General features: G+C 41.3%; 2 protein-coding genes across 3 annotated transcripts in view; one reads left to right on the top strand and one right to left on the bottom strand.

The window, feature by feature from the left end:
* Window positions 1-234: 234 nt before the first annotated feature.
* Window positions 235-11650, bottom strand: LOC143295796 (protein ZNRD2-like). The gene is made up of 4 exons (XM_076607416.1): window positions 11549-11650; window positions 6105-6247; window positions 5006-5090; window positions 235-1810 (listed from the first exon to the last, which is right to left on the bottom strand). Exons 1-4 carry the CDS (start codon window positions 11610-11612, stop codon window positions 1338-1340), a joined length of 765 nt encoding a protein of 254 aa, XP_076463531.1. The 5' UTR covers window positions 11613-11650; the 3' UTR covers window positions 235-1337.
* A 38-nt stretch (window positions 11651-11688) lies between these two features.
* LOC143295795 (nuclear pore complex protein Nup133-like) overlaps window positions 11689-16928 on the top strand; it is a 55117-nt gene continuing 49877 nt past the window's right edge. For both annotated transcript variants that reach the window (XR_013057078.1, XM_076607415.1), the window contains exons 1-4: window positions 11689-12066; window positions 13567-13691; window positions 14527-14627; window positions 15825-16049. Coding sequence is in view for 1 of the 2 variants with exons in the window: in XM_076607415.1 (XP_076463530.1) it covers window positions 11951-12066; window positions 13567-13691; window positions 14527-14627; window positions 15825-16049 (567 nt within the window). In the remaining variant the exon portion in view is untranslated. The remainder of the gene's footprint in view (window positions 12067-13566; window positions 13692-14526; window positions 14628-15824; window positions 16050-16928) is intronic.

Below are 16928 nucleotides of genomic sequence, written 5' to 3' on the forward strand. Positions count from 1 at the left end.
AGTTGGCCTTTTAGGTGTAGGAAGCATTTCTGAAATTTCGTAGAAAAATATTAAGAATTGGCTGAGATATTTGCGTTTTTGTACCCTTCCGGGTCGTGTACGACCCACGATAGCCTTCGAAGGTTAACGTGCATGCATATTCCCAGACTGCTCAGAATCAGTACACAGCCTCTCTCTCTCTCACCCCCCACACCACCACCACCACCACCACCACACTCTTCTGTCTTGTGGTTCGTTCACTGGTTTATTAGATTCACTCCAATCTCTTTGTTCAACCTTCAAGCTCATGTCATCATTCCAAAAATAAAACACGTACACATTACACAGTTTTCAAACGACAAAATTTCAATGACACACACATGCTCACAAAAAAACATTAGCTGACAAAAGTTTGTCAGTTTTTCATGATTTCAAAGCTAACTGGACACTGCTGACAAAAGTTTTTAAGTTTTCATGATTTCAAAGCTAACTGGACACTGCTGACAAAAAGTTTTCAAGTTCTCATGATTTCAAAGCAAACTGGACACTGCTGACAAAAGTTTGTCAACTTTCACAATCTGAAAGCCGACTGGACACTGCTGACAAAAGTTTTTAAGTTTTCATGATTTCAAAAGCAAACTGGACACTGCTGACAAAAGTTTGTCAACTTTCACGATCTGAAAGCCGACTGGACACTGCTGACAAAAGTTTTTAAGTTTTCATGATTTCAAAGCAAACTGGACACTGCTGACAAAAAGTTTTCAAGTTTTCATGATTTCAAAGCAAACTGGACACTGTTGACAAAAGTTTGTCAACTTTCACGATTTGAAAGCCGACTGGACACTGCTGACAAAATTTTTTAAGTTTTCACGATTTCAAAGCCAACTGGACACTGCTGACAAAAAGTTTTTAAGTTTTCATGATTTCAAAGCAAACTGGACACTGCTGACAAAAGTTTTTAAGTTTTCATGATTTCAAAGCAAACTGGACACTGCTGACAAAAGTTTTTAAGTTTTCATGATTTCAAAGCCAACTGGACACTGCTGACTAAAGTTTTCAAGTTTTCATGATTTCAAAGCCAACTGGACACTGCTGACAAAAGTTTTCAAGTTTTCATGATTTCAAAGCAAACTGGACACTGCTGACAAAAGTTTTTAAGTTTTCATGATTTCAAAGCAAACTGGACACTGCTGACAAAAGTTTTTAAGTTTTCATGATTTCAAAGCCAACTGGACACTGCTGACTAAAGTTTTCAAGTTTTCATGATTTCAAAGCCAACTGGACACTGCTGACAAAAGTTTTCAAGTTTTCATGATTTCAAAGCAAACTGGACACTGCTGACTAAAGTTTGTCAACTTTCACGATCTGAAAGCCGAGCGGACACTACTGACCGCCTCAGCGCAGCCTTTGATCAGCTGGCAGAGCTGCAGACTGTACTCCACGCTCCCTGCTCCCCTCAGCTCTGCCGCTGCCCAGTCCATCTTGTCCAGCAGTTCCCTCACGCACCTCTCCCCCTCCCAAACACCCCCTACCCCTCCTCCTTCTCCTCCCCCACCTGAGGTGTTGGTCAACGTGTTCGTAAGCCCAGGGTTCAGCAGAGGAAAACGCCCACGGTCGACGGTGACGAACGGGGTGGGGATTTCTGCAGTCACAACATCAGAGGACTGCATTCTGCCCTGGTGAGGTAGCGCGGGTGGTGGGTGGGAGGCGGAGGTGGGGGACCGGTGTGGTGGTGGAACTACGCTGGGTGTTGTTGGGGCTGCGGGCCTTGACGATAACTCACGTGCCTCTGTCTCCCTGGCCTGAGCTAGGGCCGCTGTTTGGCTGGTGACTGCCCATAGTCGAGGAGAAGATGAGTTTGTGATAATATCCACATAAACATATGTCTATGATTTAAAGATGCCTAAAAAAAAAAATATATATATATATATATATATATATATATGTAAAAAAACTTTTTAAAAATGTATTAATAAAAAAAATTTTAAAACACATATCAAAACCTAAGCAATACGAATGTATAAAAATCTACAATACGCTCTTAAGCTTCCAGATACACAGGACAGTTTCCTCATTCTAATTCTAGACTGTATGTAGTCAGTATATGAACGCCCACATTAAGACAGAAGGATAGCACACATACAGATTTGTACTCTCTCAATATATTGTATGACAATAAAATGATTTCTTATACTGCAAAAAAATCTTTTGTTTAAATCATTACTGTCCTTGCCCACAATGGTAAAATGCATTACAATCTTGCCTTTCTGTGGACCATCCAGATAACTGTTGTTGCTGTCCCAAATAAACTGTTTTTACTGCACATTGCCTTTAAAATACTAATTTTATCTCACCAATAATGTTCTTGAAATATTTTAGGCTTTCCAGTTAACCAATTCAATCCTCGGAAGCTTACTGCCTCAGCAGGCTTCCCTGTTATACTGATGTGGGAAAACACAAGAAATACAGTGAAGTCCGGATGTAGTGATAGCCCTCGGGACCAAATTTTTTTTATCACTACATCCGGACTATTACTACATCCGGATGTCCGGTTATAGTGATATTTTTGTAGGTTTTATCACTACATCCGGACGTCCGGTTATAGTGATATTTTTGTAGGTTTTATCACTACATCCGGACGTCCGGTTATAGTGATATTTTTGTAGGTTTTATCACTACATCCGGCCAATCGCTTGTAGTTGTAGTGATATCTTCAAAGCTTTTATTGCTACATGCGGCGGCACATTTGGTAAACTAGCTTCAAGGCAGTAATAAGGTGATTTTGGAACCACTATTGATTTCGTTTTGTGACGTTTCTTCTGTCGTCTTTGTCAGGCTTGCAAATGTCCTGTGTTAACCTACCCCCGTCCTAGCAGTTCAACAGCCGGGGTGTGTGTGTGTGTGTGTGTGTGTGTGTGTGTGTGTGTGTGTGTGTGTGTGTGTGCGTGCGTGCGTGGGCTGGCTTCATATGTCACTGGTAAATTCTTTATCCCTTTAAAGCAGCGAGGGCAACGGAATTTTCCAATGACCAGCAGAGGACGTTTTTCAGTCCCTGTCATGTTGCAGCACATCGCTATTGTGACTCTTTCTTTGGATAACTTCCCCCCATGACATTTTTCTGCTTTGAATTCAAATGTGCGGTCTGGCAGCAGGCGCCAAAAAAGTCCACTTTCGTCCATGTTGAAAATGTCATTTTCATCATACTCGCTTAGAAGAGGCAAAAGGACATCACTGACCCAACTATCTGTGGCACACTCATCAACGCTGTTTCTCTCACCGCTGATTTTTCTGAACGTCATGCCGTGTCGAGCAGTGAAGCGCTTAACCCAACTTTCGGAACATGTCCAGTCACTCAACCCAATTTCCTTGGCAAACTGTTCTGCCTTCAACCGCAACACAGAGCCATTGACTGGCATGTTGTTGGCCCTTGCCATTCGAAACCAATCCAACAGTGCACTGTCTACTTTCGGTTCCCCCAGGGCATCTCTCGCGCTTCCTCTTCGCACTCGTCTCACCACTATAAAACTTCTGCTTTAATTGTTCACCATTTTTCACAATAGTGCATACTGTTGACTGTGCAACCTTGTACTTCTTCGCTATTTCCGTCTGTGTACGTTGTTTTGTTTCAATGTCTTTCAAGAGATCAATCTTCCGCTTCAGGGTAAGCACATTGCGTTGCTGGCGTTTGCTCGCCATTTTGGTAAAGGGAGATTACTCTCGAACATTATCACTACAGCCGGACTTTAGCTTCCCCGGGACTTGAAAATAGTATCACTACAAGCGGACTATCACTATATCCGGCCTGAAAAATATCACTACAACCGGACTAAGTTAACAAAGAACATGAACAACTGGGACCGGGACCCAGAAATTCTATTACTACAGCCGGACTATCACTACATGGGTCTATCACTACAGCCGGACTTCACTGTATACTGAAATCAACTGTTTTGTTTGGGTTTTTTTTTCACTTAATTTACAAGTGAAGTGTGGACACAGCCAGAAATACTGTAGAAGTTAGTTCTCTTTGCTTGTTGTTTATGCACATGTAGGAAAGTGAAAACCATTTAATTGAAACATATTTCAAGGCCTGAGCAGTGCTCAGGCACAGGGCTGAATTAGTTAAAACTGAAAATTTTCAAAATCACTGGTATTCACCAATTCAGTCATTTCACTAAAGTTTCACAAGTTTGTTCATGGTATAGGTCCAACAGGTAATGAGGTATGTGTTGGACCAACAACGACAAGGGTAAGAGATACTTTTTGTTGATTTTGTTTTTTTGCTGTTGTTGTGTTTTTACTTAGTAACAGTAACACGTTATCTTTGGTGTTTTTTCAAACCCTGGTAACAAATATTTCAAGAAGTTTTCAACAGAAGAAAGATCAACACGTATACCAGCCCAATCTGTCTCTGAAAGTCTGTCAACACAGGGTCACAAAATATGCAGTTTCCAACGTATTCCATATGCACAGTGGTCAAAGCAATAGTCCAGAAAATAAAGTTCAAGTTGTATTCTTCAAATTCCATCAAAAGAAGCGCAGACAGATCTTCGCTCCTACTCCTGAGGGCTTTTAAGAGTCAGATGCTGCAAATTGCATTTAAAATTGTACTATCACATGGGATCAAGAAAATTCTTCCATGGCTTTGTTGCATTTCACAGTCCCAAAAACTTGAAAAGTGTATTTTGTTGGAATCATGATAGGCAGACCGCCAGTCGATGGTCATGAGAAACAGACGGCCTTGATGTCAATCAATTTTTCAATGATAAAGTGTTTGCTATCCCTTGCAATACCATAATCATATCAGTAACATATATAATATATATACAGCCAAGATTAAGAAGAAAAAAAAAAGTCCAAGAAAAGTACAATTGCAGCTTTCTTTTCTGGTTTTTTTTTTTTTTTTTTTTTTTTTTTTTTTGCATGGCAGTCTGACAAGGGAAGTGCAGAAATGAATACTATAAAACCTGCCACATTTAAGGAGCTGATTTGTCTGCCTTTCTTTTAAACCAAAAACTTTACAAACCTGGATCATCTTTGTCAGCATCTGAATCCAGTTCATTACAGGCGACGCAGTACTTGGTACCTTGCTTGGTTTGCAACAAAATGGTCTGAAAGAAACAAAACAGAGTATCAAAATTATATTTTTGTTTTAAAAAAAAGTGTTTTCCTACATTTTTACCTCTCTCTCAAGTCTCTGTCCAAAGAACGGAAAGATGTCTTCAAAATTGTGTGTGTGTGTGTGTGTCTGTGCATGCGTGCAAATAAGTAACCGAGCTGTATGTTGCTTATGTTTCTGTCTGATCAGCTATAGTCTTTTGCAAGCAAACCCTGATGAGTCCTGAAGTTCTGTCATCTGACCTCAAAATGGAAATCTTAAAAAAATAACCACACCATAAATAGTAATCAGTAGATCACTGGCCAAGTTACAAATCTTACATTAAACTAAGAGTTTGCCTGTACACACGGCTGGCTATATAATATCAACAACAACAGAAATAAGGGAGACATCGCACATAACAAATGAAAACTAAATGAAAAAGAAAAACTTCACCAGTGAAACTCATCACTGGAGATCTCTGGTGCCACAGAGTGAAAACCAGATTAAGTAAGCAAGCAGTAAGGAACACAAATTTGATTCCATAGTGCAGATTAGCACACACAAAAAAAATCATTTACATCAATTCAAAAATGCAATTTATGTTACTTGGAAAACATGAAAGTATGGTGCTCTTGACCTCTGTGCGAGGCCTGTTCACTATCTAAACTTGCTACCTAACTCCAGCATACGTGAGGGTCCAGGTCTAATAGTTCTATCTACTCATGGCAAACAGGATTGTACACTGTTGGTAAGTTTGCCCAAAGAGCATTGAGTCTGGACTTAAAGCAGTTCACCACTGGTGCTGTGACTACATGATCTGGGAGACTGTTCCAGGCGTTGACAACTTGTTTTGCAATGTAGTTACCTGCTTCTGATTTGCAGTCTATTGTGTCCCTTGAAAAAAGTTTTAGGCTGCTACACTTACATTTCTAACATCATGTAACTGGCACTTCATATTCACCACCTTGTAGAAGCCATGAATGTACTTTAAATATATGTCTATCACTAGTATCAGGTCACTTACATCACAGTCGGGGCAAGTGACTGCAAGCATTTTGTATCCCTTCAGCAGGTAGTCTCCCATCATTTTGGAAATCTTATCTGAGCGCTCACGCCGTGCCTGAAGCAGCTTCATCGAAGCCTCTGTTGGTGGCTCCCAGTCATCATCTGTTGTGTAAACAGGGCAAGAAATTCAGATTATTTGTAGTTGTCCTGTGGATGAACAGCTGTACTGCAATATCCATATTTCTTGCCCTGTACTTTTTTGTTTCAAAGAGTGAAAAAGCAGTAATATGGTCAATAACAATGTAATGTATATACTCTACATCACTTCCCTTCCAGTCTTTTACTGGCTTTCTTTACAGTATTCGAAAAGGGAAGAAATGTAGAACATTATAAAATTTTATATTACAATACATTGATGATTGTTATTAATCTAAACCAATTTACATCTTTTTCCGTCTTCAATACGAAACTAAATGACATGATGAGTACATGGGAAGAAATGTAGATGTTGCCAGTTCTGCTCCATAAAAACAAAATCTGACCACAAGAAAAGCCCAAAGAAACAGCTAATATTAATAAGTTTTCAACAGATACCAGCATGACAAGAGCAATGAAACTGTGTAAAGATTTAATCAGTTAATGCAGCAGCGGTAATAACATTGGCTGGTGTGATGGTGATAAAATGTATGGGGGAAAATAAGATCACACACACACACACACACACACACACACACACACACACAGTTTCAGTTTCAGTTTCAGTAGCTCAAGGAGGCGTCACTGCGTTCGGACAAATCCATATACACTACACCACATCTGCCAAGCAGATGCCTGACCAGCAGCGTAACCCAACGCGCTTAGTCAGGCCTTGAGAAAAAAAAAAGGTGAATAACTAATAGATAAGCTTACATAAATAAATAATTATTATAATATAAAAAGAAGTAGTAGTAAGAATAATAATAATAAAATAATAATAAATAAATAAATAAGACAACAATGATGATAAATACGCAAATAAATGTAAAACATGAAGACACACATTCACACATACACCCACACATGCCTAACAGATATGCACCAAACATGCAGTTTCACAGATACGAAAGCACAGTCAAATACATATAAATGTACATAAGCTCCAACACACACACACACACACCACACACACACTACCCTGCACCTCCTCTACGCCCCTCCTCCACACACTCATTTCTAGTCTATGTATCGCAGCTTCCACGGCACACACACACACACACACACACACAGATGAACACTTACTTGTACAAACACACACACATATGCCCATATCTCCCACCCCCAACCCCACACACATATATACAAAGATATATATATATATATATATATATATATATATATATATACACACACACATATATGTTCCAATATCCTGTTGCTCCCACAGTATAGACATGCATACACTCAGTGACTCACATACCTCATCCTCTACCCCACCTCCCCCCACGCACCCCCACCTCCCCCTCACACACACACACACACACACGTGCACGTGCACAGAACTCTCCTGACACTTGTGTACACTTACACTCTCGTGCATGCACAAACGCACTCAAAAACACAGACCCACACATACACACAAACACACGCATACACACACGCACGGAGGCTGCCACTGATTGGCCGCAAGAGGGATGGGAAAAGATCTCTGATGCCAAGAACGTGGCGTCTAGTGTGTTGCTCAGTCTACTGTATTTGGAAAAGCCCACAGAGACTCTGTTCTGTTTTGAAGAAATCTGCACAATGTTGGTTTGGAAATGATGCTGATATTTGTTTGATTTGCAAAGCATTGTGCTCTGCCTTTCATGTTAGACTTACAGCCACTCCCTCTCTCTGCTTTTATTTCTTTGAGGCGATCGATGGTGTGATGGCCTTGTACCTGTTCTTTTTGATATTCTTTGACTTTTCTGAGGATTTCCGATTTTCCTAGATGTAGGCCGCTCGTTGGTGTTGCGTTACCAGCAAGTCTGTCAGCTCGCTCATTTCCCTTAACACCTGCATGTTCCGGGCAGTATGACAATGTGAGTTTTTTAATCTGAAAGTTGCGCATTGCCTTATGCCACTCTGGGCTTCCCATTCTGTTTTCAATTTTCTGTATGAGGTTCACTGAGTTGGTTAGAATCATGGCATGTTGGTTTCCGGGTGTATGGATGGACAATAGCCACTGGAGGGCATGTGTCACAGCTTCAACTTCCATCGTTAGGCTGGAGGTTGTGACTTTGTAGGCAGCATTCTCTTCCCTAACTGTTTTTCCATCTTGTTTCGCAGTGAATCCCCAACCGGATTGGTCTTTGGTGACTGAGCCATCTGTGTATATGATGATGTCCTGTTCTTTACTGTTTTCTTCTATGAGTAGCTTCACTTCCATATCAGTTTTGCCCTCTGGCCATTCCCGACAATGTCTTCCTAGAGTGGGTGAAATGGCTGTGTTGAATAGATGGTTGAGGTTTTTGGGGTTTTTCTCCCATTCTTTTGTTTCTTTCAGGTCTTGTAGTCGGCATACTAGCTGGATTGTGTCTTCTGCTTGCCCCATCCATGATCTTCCTCATCCTAGACGGCTGCCTTTTGGTTCTTTGACTGCTTCATGCAGTGGGTTTTGAGGGTTTTCTAATGCTTTGAAGTAGGTCTTGACCTGTTCTAACTTGTTTCTGGCCTGCACTGAAAGAAGGTCAAGCAGGTATCGCATGGTTTCTGTGGGCATGTCTTTTGTTGTTCCAAGGATCAGCCTCATAGCTTCATTTTGAACTCTTTCTAATTTTAGGAGGTTGCTTTGAGACGGTGTTGTTAGCCCAAGTCCGTAGTCGATCACACTGAGGACGAGTGATTGGTATAGCAGGAAGAGGTGGCGTTGTTCAATACCTTTGGTTGCCATTGCTTTTATTAAAAGTTTTAAGACTGAAAGGCCCTTTTTGCACTTGAGAACAGTATTTTCCGTATGTTTTCTGAAGGTCAGCATCTCTGTATTCCTAGGTAGTGTAGGCATTCAGTTTTCTCGATCTGAATCCCATCGAATGACACAGAAGGTGGTGATTTGCTCGCGGTTCTGTTGTTGAGGGTGCACAGCAAAGTTTGGGCTTTTGCTGGATTGATGGAAGATCCTGTGTCTTTGCACCATTGAGCAATATTGTTTAGTTGTTTCTGGACGGCTTTTAGTTCTTTCCTGAGCATCTTTCGAAGTTTTGAAGACCAGGCCATCATCCGCAAGAGTAAGCACCCAAGCTATTCCATTGTTGTTTAAGTCTACAAGGCCCTTCATGTAGACATTGTAGAGGACAGGAGAGAGCAGAGACCCTTGTGGCAGTCCCATGGATAGTTTAGAAGGTGCAGACATCCAATCTCCGAGGCGTAGGATGACAGTTCTTTCCTGAAGCGCTGCTGCTATCCATCTTGTCAGTGTCAAACTTACTCCATACCTTAGTAGCAGCTCCATGAGGTGCGCAAACTGGACTTCATTGTAGGCATCTTGAAGGTCGATTGCAACTGCTAGTGTTTCTTCTTTTCTTTGAAATCCTTCATACAACTCATATGCAAAAGCAGCTGCATTTTCCCATGTGGACTTGCCTGTTCTGTAACCACCTTGATTTGAAGGGAGAATGTGCCTGTGTTCAAGATCCCTTGCAAGTTTCCTGGCTATCATGCGTTCCATGAGCTTTCCAGCAATGTTTTGCATGGTTAGGATCTGGTAGCCGCTTACCTGATGATGGTCCTTTCCTGGTTTTGGTACGAGTTTTAAGACGTTGTGTGTCCAGTCCTCCGACACATGTCCATTGTGGAAACTGTTTTGATATAGATTGAAAAGTTTGCTCCTGTCTTCTTCCGATAGTTCCTTGATGTCTCAGTAGCAAACTTTGTCTGGGCCAGGAGCCGATTCTTTCTTGCATTTAGCTATTGCTTCGTTTAGATCATCTATTGTCAAGTCATCATCAGGTCCAGTCTGCATAAGGGTTTGGTTTAACTCCTCAACATATTTCTTTTTCTCATCTAAGTTTCTTTGATCGCTCTGTTGTATAAAACATTTGAGCAGGGCGGATCCTTTTTCTTCGTTTGTCTTAAGCTTGGTTCCATCAGTGTCTACCATGTCTGGGGTTGTTGTTATGCACGTTTTCCCTTCCATGCGACGATAAAATTGCCAGAACTCTGTCAATGTTGAGTCATAACTGAGTGCCTCACAAAACTGTTTCCACTTGTCATTTTTGGCCTCTTGAGCAATGATTTCAAACTGTTTAGGTTTTTCTTTCATTTTTGTTTCAATATCTTTGTCCGGAGATGGTTTTGTTCTTTCTTTTTGCGAAAGTTTGACAGCCGCATGTTTTTCTATCCAGGCTCTCTATGTGTCGGTATTCCACCATGGGGGCTGAATAGTTTGCATCCTGTTCAGTGCTGTTCTTTTGTTTCTTCTGCGTCTTAATTTTTCGATGACGGTTATCTCTTTGGTTTCATACTGAAATGGATCACGCGGTTTCATACTGGGTTTATCTGACAGTTTCTGTAGACTGAAAACTACCAAGAGGTGGTCACTGCCTTGGTGTGAAAGCGTCTCTGCATTCATTTCTGCTCTGAATTTTGGAGATGTTAGAGCGATGTCGATCACACTGTCACTGTCCCCTTGTCTTGTTCCAAGGCGAGTTGGGGATGTGGTTGTTAATGGGCTAAGAAGAATTTCCCCTATCATTCCTTCAAGTGTGAGTCCTTGTGGGTTGGTGTTCCGCTGGTCCCATAACTTCGATCTTGCATTGAGGTCTCCACAGATAATGATTGAGTCTCCAAGCTCATTCTCTATTTCCTCTAAAAAGGCCCAATCCTCTTTTGTTGTGCAGGTTCCTGAATGAACATAGGCATTGATGAGCACGATGCTTTTGTGAATTCCGTCAGCTTTTTCGAGACGCACCCCCACTCGTTCACATGAGTTGCTACACCATTTCTCTAGATTTATGGTGGAAACTTTGTTTTTTAGGTTTTTGTTCAATATGATTGCTACTTCTCTTCCTTCATTCCTTTGAAAGACTGTGAAATTCTCAAAATGTACTGGTCTGTCTGCACTTGTCCTGGTCTCTTGGAGACATAAGATGTCAAAATCATATGCCAATTTCTCAATTGTTGAGATTCTCAGTCTCGCGCTGGAACAATTCCAACTGCCGATTCTAAAAAATTTCTTTGACAGCCGCTCTGCTTTTGTCATTCTGCTACCTAAGCACAATCTTTTCCCACCTCTTTTGCCATGCCTGTTTTGGGGATCTGAATTTATGTCTCGTGCTATGCAGCTGATCCCCGAGGTGCACGCGAGACAGGGTTTTTGTTAGTGACACACACACAATGAATGCACACTGACAAAGAGAGCAAGGGTGAGATCAAATGCTGCCTGAGAGTAAACAAACTATTTTTTAAGTTGTGGTTTATCTGATCCTGACATCACTATATAAAGCATACCCATCTTGCGCAGGCTGACAGGTGTTTTGAGGGTCTCGTCACTCGGAGATTCTCCGACAAACATTCACAAGACAGCGTGCTCGAAACGGAAGTGCTCTTTTGATAAATGAACATAAAATCACGTCGACTTCCAAGGCCAACTTCCTGTTTCAGGACTTGGTCCGCCGGCTTTCTACTTTCAAAAGGAAAGGTTGTTGAGAGAGAAATTCTGCATGACACGATGTTCTTTACGTTCAGGAGTAATTTTTGAAGTCCGTTTCAAGCCTGGGCATTATTTTTTATGACAAGGAAAGAATCATTTCATTGAAGCTGAAGTAGAATTTTGGACGTTTCATTGTTGGCGCCAGCCAGAACCATTTGCTTCACATAATATTCTGGACGCAAAGTGACATTAATCTGAAGATGTTTAGTCCACGCGGACCAACAACACGGTCACAGAACTCGCCCTTTACACCAACCCGAAAGGGGACGCCGGGTAAACGAGGATTTACTACACCACGTCGTGGGAGAGACCGGAGGTACTGAGTGAACATAAAACTTGACGCACGCTGTCTGCTGCACTGCAGCTTGACAAGACAAAACAACTTTAAATTTATAAAGTGGATGTCATATGAACAGTGCATGGGTAATGTTCAACTTTAGAATACTAAACTCAGGGGGGCTGTTTAGACAAAAACAAAGGGTGTTTTAGGCTCACCTCGATGCGCTGAGTTGAATGGAACCCTCACCTAAGCTATAGGACCACTCCTTTCCCATGAAACTGCGACAAATACACAGTAAGCTGAGTACTCCTTCCCCACCTGCACGCCATTTTGACTGCTGATCATGTGGGTGAACGGCAGTCAAAATGGCTTGCAGGTGGTTGCTCTGGCTGTGATCGGCTGAGCTTACTGTGTATAAAATTGTCGCAGTTTCATGGGAAAGTAGTGGTCGTACAGCTTAGCTGAGGGTTCCATTCAACTTAGCGCATCGAGGTGAGCCTGAGACACCCTTTGTTTATCGTCTAAACAGCCCCCCTGAGTTTAGTATTCTAAAGTTGAACATTACCCAGTGCGTGTTACCGTATAGAAATGTGTGTGTGTGTTAAGTATTTGAGTGTGTGTGTGTGTGACTTCATTTTTGCATGTGTGTGTGAGTGCGTGTGTGTGTGTCCCATCATAGTGTAACTAGCGAAAGAAGCAATTCATTTCCCTTCACTCTGTCTCTTTACTTCAAAGACAGCAATCTTTTGTAACAGAAGAAATTTCAGAACAATTTTAAATTCTAGCATCAACTTTGGGGGCACCTTGACCTATTGATTTTCTCACAGCCAGTGAGTCATGGAATCTAGTCCACAGCCTCAACCTCCATCTTAAGTCCAACTCCAATTAAAACCTGTCCCCCCCCCCTCCCTGCACACCCCCACCCCCTCCCACCTACCCATGCCCCCTGCACACACACCCTCCCTCCCCATCCCCCCTCTCACCACTGATGAGGGGATGATCAGCAGAACATTTTCTTTTCTTTTATTTTCATCCAGAACCCAATACAGAAGGCTGATAAGCTTATTATTGCTGCCAGAAAGTGGTCAAAAAGTGAAACGGGCTACACAGATACATTTAGAAGCAGTGCATGCCATTGATTTCTAATAATAAATAAATAAGTAAATAAATATCACATGGTGCACAGTTGCTGTTCTTACCCTCAACTCTGGTGCAAGTATAGTCCTTGTGTGTTTGACAAAGAATCCACTCAGCTTTATTTAAATACAACATCCCAGTGGCAAAGGTTCTCCTATCAACTATCAATGATATACATCACTGTCATCAGTTATCAAGCCTGAGTTTTTTTTGTGGTTTTTGGGGTGTTTTTTTTTGTCAAACACCCAAGGATTCGATATTGATAACATCAAATTGATCAATACCATGTCTCTTGTTTGTGTAAAAATACTAAAATTGAAAATGATACTTTTTGTTTCACTAAGTATAATATTAGTATCTTTACAGTTTTTGTTGTAATGGTTTCCCTTCTGCTTCCAGGTCACAAGCAACCAGCCGATCCTTACAGATCTCTCAGATCATTGATGATTCGGTACGGCACAGAGTTGACAGCTTTGGGGTTCCTTTACCTGTGCTTATCACTGAAGCTCTCACTCTTGCAGATCGTAAGTATAAACTGTATTTTGTGGAACAGTCCCAACTGTTTTGCTATTTTGGCTGAGTTGTCGCATCAGTTGTCAATATCGACTAATTGAGCAATTCTCTGCCAAATAGATTCTGAACATACACAGAATCAACAACTGAACAAGTGAACAAATTTGCAAGCAAAATGTCATGCAGTTTGAAAAAAATTATTGAAAGAACTGATACATTTTATCATTATAAACATCTATTATTGTTATACCAAGTTATAGTCCACCATGAGTCTAATCGATATTTGATTTGAATATGTATTTCATAACTGATGGCTGTAAACAGACATTCAACTGCACATGTACTGTTGTAGTAAGTGTTGTATTGATGAGATAGTGCAGATGCACAATGTGAATGCCTTTTTACAGCATATCCAGCCCCTTACAGAATTCTACATTGAATGGCTAAGCACCACTAAATAAACAATGAACAGTACTACCACTAGTGCTAGTTGTCACAGTTTGTAAAGTAGTATAATTTTAGTAATAACTTCTTGTTTTTCATTTAATAAGATACCCATCTTTGCCATTTTCATCCCAGTAACTAAGTAATTTTTAAGTTACCTAAACTGACACAAAATATTACAGTCATAATGAATATCGGGACTTCTCTACTAAGTACCATGAAAAAATCAGCAGAGAACTGTTGCTACAGCTATTGCTTCAGCAGCCATTGTTTATAATATGGATACTAAATGCCAGTGATTACTAGATTAATCTTTGTTCACATTAGTTGCTGATTTGATTCATTGTACAAAAACCATATAAGATAAAAACAACATAAGATGGTCTGTAATTTTGTCTTTAGGAACGACAGAAGTGACGGTGAAAATAGACCCCAGTGGCTGGGCATGGCTTGTTGGTGGACGCAAGCTTTTTATTTGGAGATACAAGCCAACCACAACAAGGGTAAGAGGTCATTTTTAAGATGTGGGAGCATTTGTTGCTGTTGTTGATAACATTCTCTCACACTGAAATCTTAAGCCTGTTCTGAAACACAATTTTTCCAACAACAGTAAAAAAAAAAAAAAATTTTTTAAATTCTTTTTTTTTTAGTGCTGGTCATGGTATGATCTGGTTTTTAAATCCATGCTTTATTGTGGAGAAGCTGTTTGCTATGTGTGTACACTGTATGGTGGGGTGCTACTGCTAGTGAGTATCCATGCATTCGTGTGTATGCACGTGCCTGAGAGCGTGTTGCAGGGATGCGCTTTCTGGAGGGCGTCATGGGTTGGTGGGTGGTTTCCAATGTTAGTTGAGTGAGTGTATTCTGGCACATGCTTCCGTGTGTAGGGGAATGGGGGGAAGAGGATATAGCTTGAGAAAGCAGGGAGTTTGGAAGAAAATGTAAAGCGCTTTGAGCAGCATTTCTGGAAAAAATGCGCTATATAAATCAAATGTCCATTGTTTGCATTAATTTATTACTATGATTATATTCCTAAATTAGCGCAACTGGTCACTTGGTGGCCTTGAAATAAGAACAGTAGTCCACTGAGCAAGATATCCCAGGTTCAGTGCTTGACAGGGAAAGGATTCATCTCCTAACCCATCGCCCCAAGATCTAGTGGGGGGGGGGAGGGGGGGCAAATCCCTGATTCTGTTGGACTCAAACCAGGCCATTGCTCTTCTCAAATTATGTTTTCTTTGTTTTCTGTAATGTAATATTTTGAGGCTCAGCACTCTGCTTATATATATATCATGTCAGTTATCTCTGATGGACTTCATTTTATTGACTCATCTGAATGACTAGATGTATGGTTTGATTTTCCAGTCAAACTTGGGAGAAAGGGTGAGAGTGGGATTTGAACCAAGACCCTCATGGACACTATTGTGTATTGGCAAATTGTTTTAGCCATTCTCAGATTCTGCCACCTTGTTCCTCAAAAGTTAAAGATCATACTTCTAGTTCTAGGGACCACTACAATGCAATAATGAATAAATACAATACAGGACAATGCAATGCAATTCAATCCAATGCAATACAGTACAATACAATACAGTGCAGTACAGTGTAACACAATAAATACAGTACAGTACAAAACAGTACAAAATAGAATACAATGCAATACGACTAAGTGACTATCGCACAAAAAAAAATGTTTTCAGGGCATACAGTGCAAGGAGCTGACCCTCCCGCCCAGCGACCTGGCACACAGCGCAGCGAGGGTCTGCGTCCTTGCCGCGGCCAGTGAAGGTCAGCCCACAGCCTGTGTGGCTGTGTCACCAGAGGGCATCGTGCGCTACTGGCCGAACATCGCCTATGAAGCGTCCACTGCGGAGGTCAGCGCAGAGCTCAAAGGGGAGGAGTGCGGCTGCGTGGTCAACTTCCAGGTGAGGGAACTATGAAGGATTTTGTGGGGGGGGGGGGGGGGGGTTGCAGGACTTAAGTTCCCAGTTGATTTTTAGTTGTCCTGGCGACAAGCAGAGATGCCACAATTTCGCCGTATTATGCTTGATTGCAGTGTGTTCCGATGTTACGCCAGTGTCGGAATTGTTCCAACGAGTTCATTTTCAACTTCATAGCATGGTCACATGCTTTCCTATCTTAACATTACCCAGACGTTCTAGACCTATCAGTCATGAGGCCAGGGCAGTCACTACTAACGTTGGTCTCACATGATGATGCTCAGCTAACTGCGCGTGTGTTTACATTGAAACAACATTGAGTGGACCAGTCAGCTTTATCATTTGCCCGAACAAGAGAGAACGTGGCAGAACCAAGTTGCGTCTTGGTCAAACAGTGTCTGTGCCCGGTGGATTGAGCTTGTAGATATAAGATGTACATTTTGCTGATGTGGCTTGGAGTCTGAGTGTTCCTACCAAATTAAAAATGTTCATGCCAAATTTCCTGATAGTTCCTACAAACACCTGACAGGTGTTGGCATCTTTGGGCAGGTGGATTAAAGTTTCTACTCCAAATTTCCACTTGCCCTTAACTCATTCAACCCTGTGCCCAAGCATTGTTGGGGCATCAAATTTGTTTCAGTGAAATGGTTTTCATGTTCATGCATATATATATATATATATGCATAAACTGCAAGCAAAGGGAACTAACTTCAACAATATTTCTGGCTTTGTCAGTATGTGTCAATTTGAAGGATAAAAGCAGTCAAATTCGGTGTATTTTCCAATTTTTACCATATTGAAAAAATGGCAGGAAAGCCTGCCAAGGCTGTAAACTCCCAAGAATTGAATGGGTTAAGAGACAGT

This window comes from Babylonia areolata, chromosome 21, assembly GCF_041734735.1.
Source record: "Babylonia areolata isolate BAREFJ2019XMU chromosome 21, ASM4173473v1, whole genome shotgun sequence".
Lineage (NCBI taxonomy): Eukaryota > Metazoa > Mollusca > Gastropoda > Neogastropoda > Buccinidae > Babylonia > Babylonia areolata.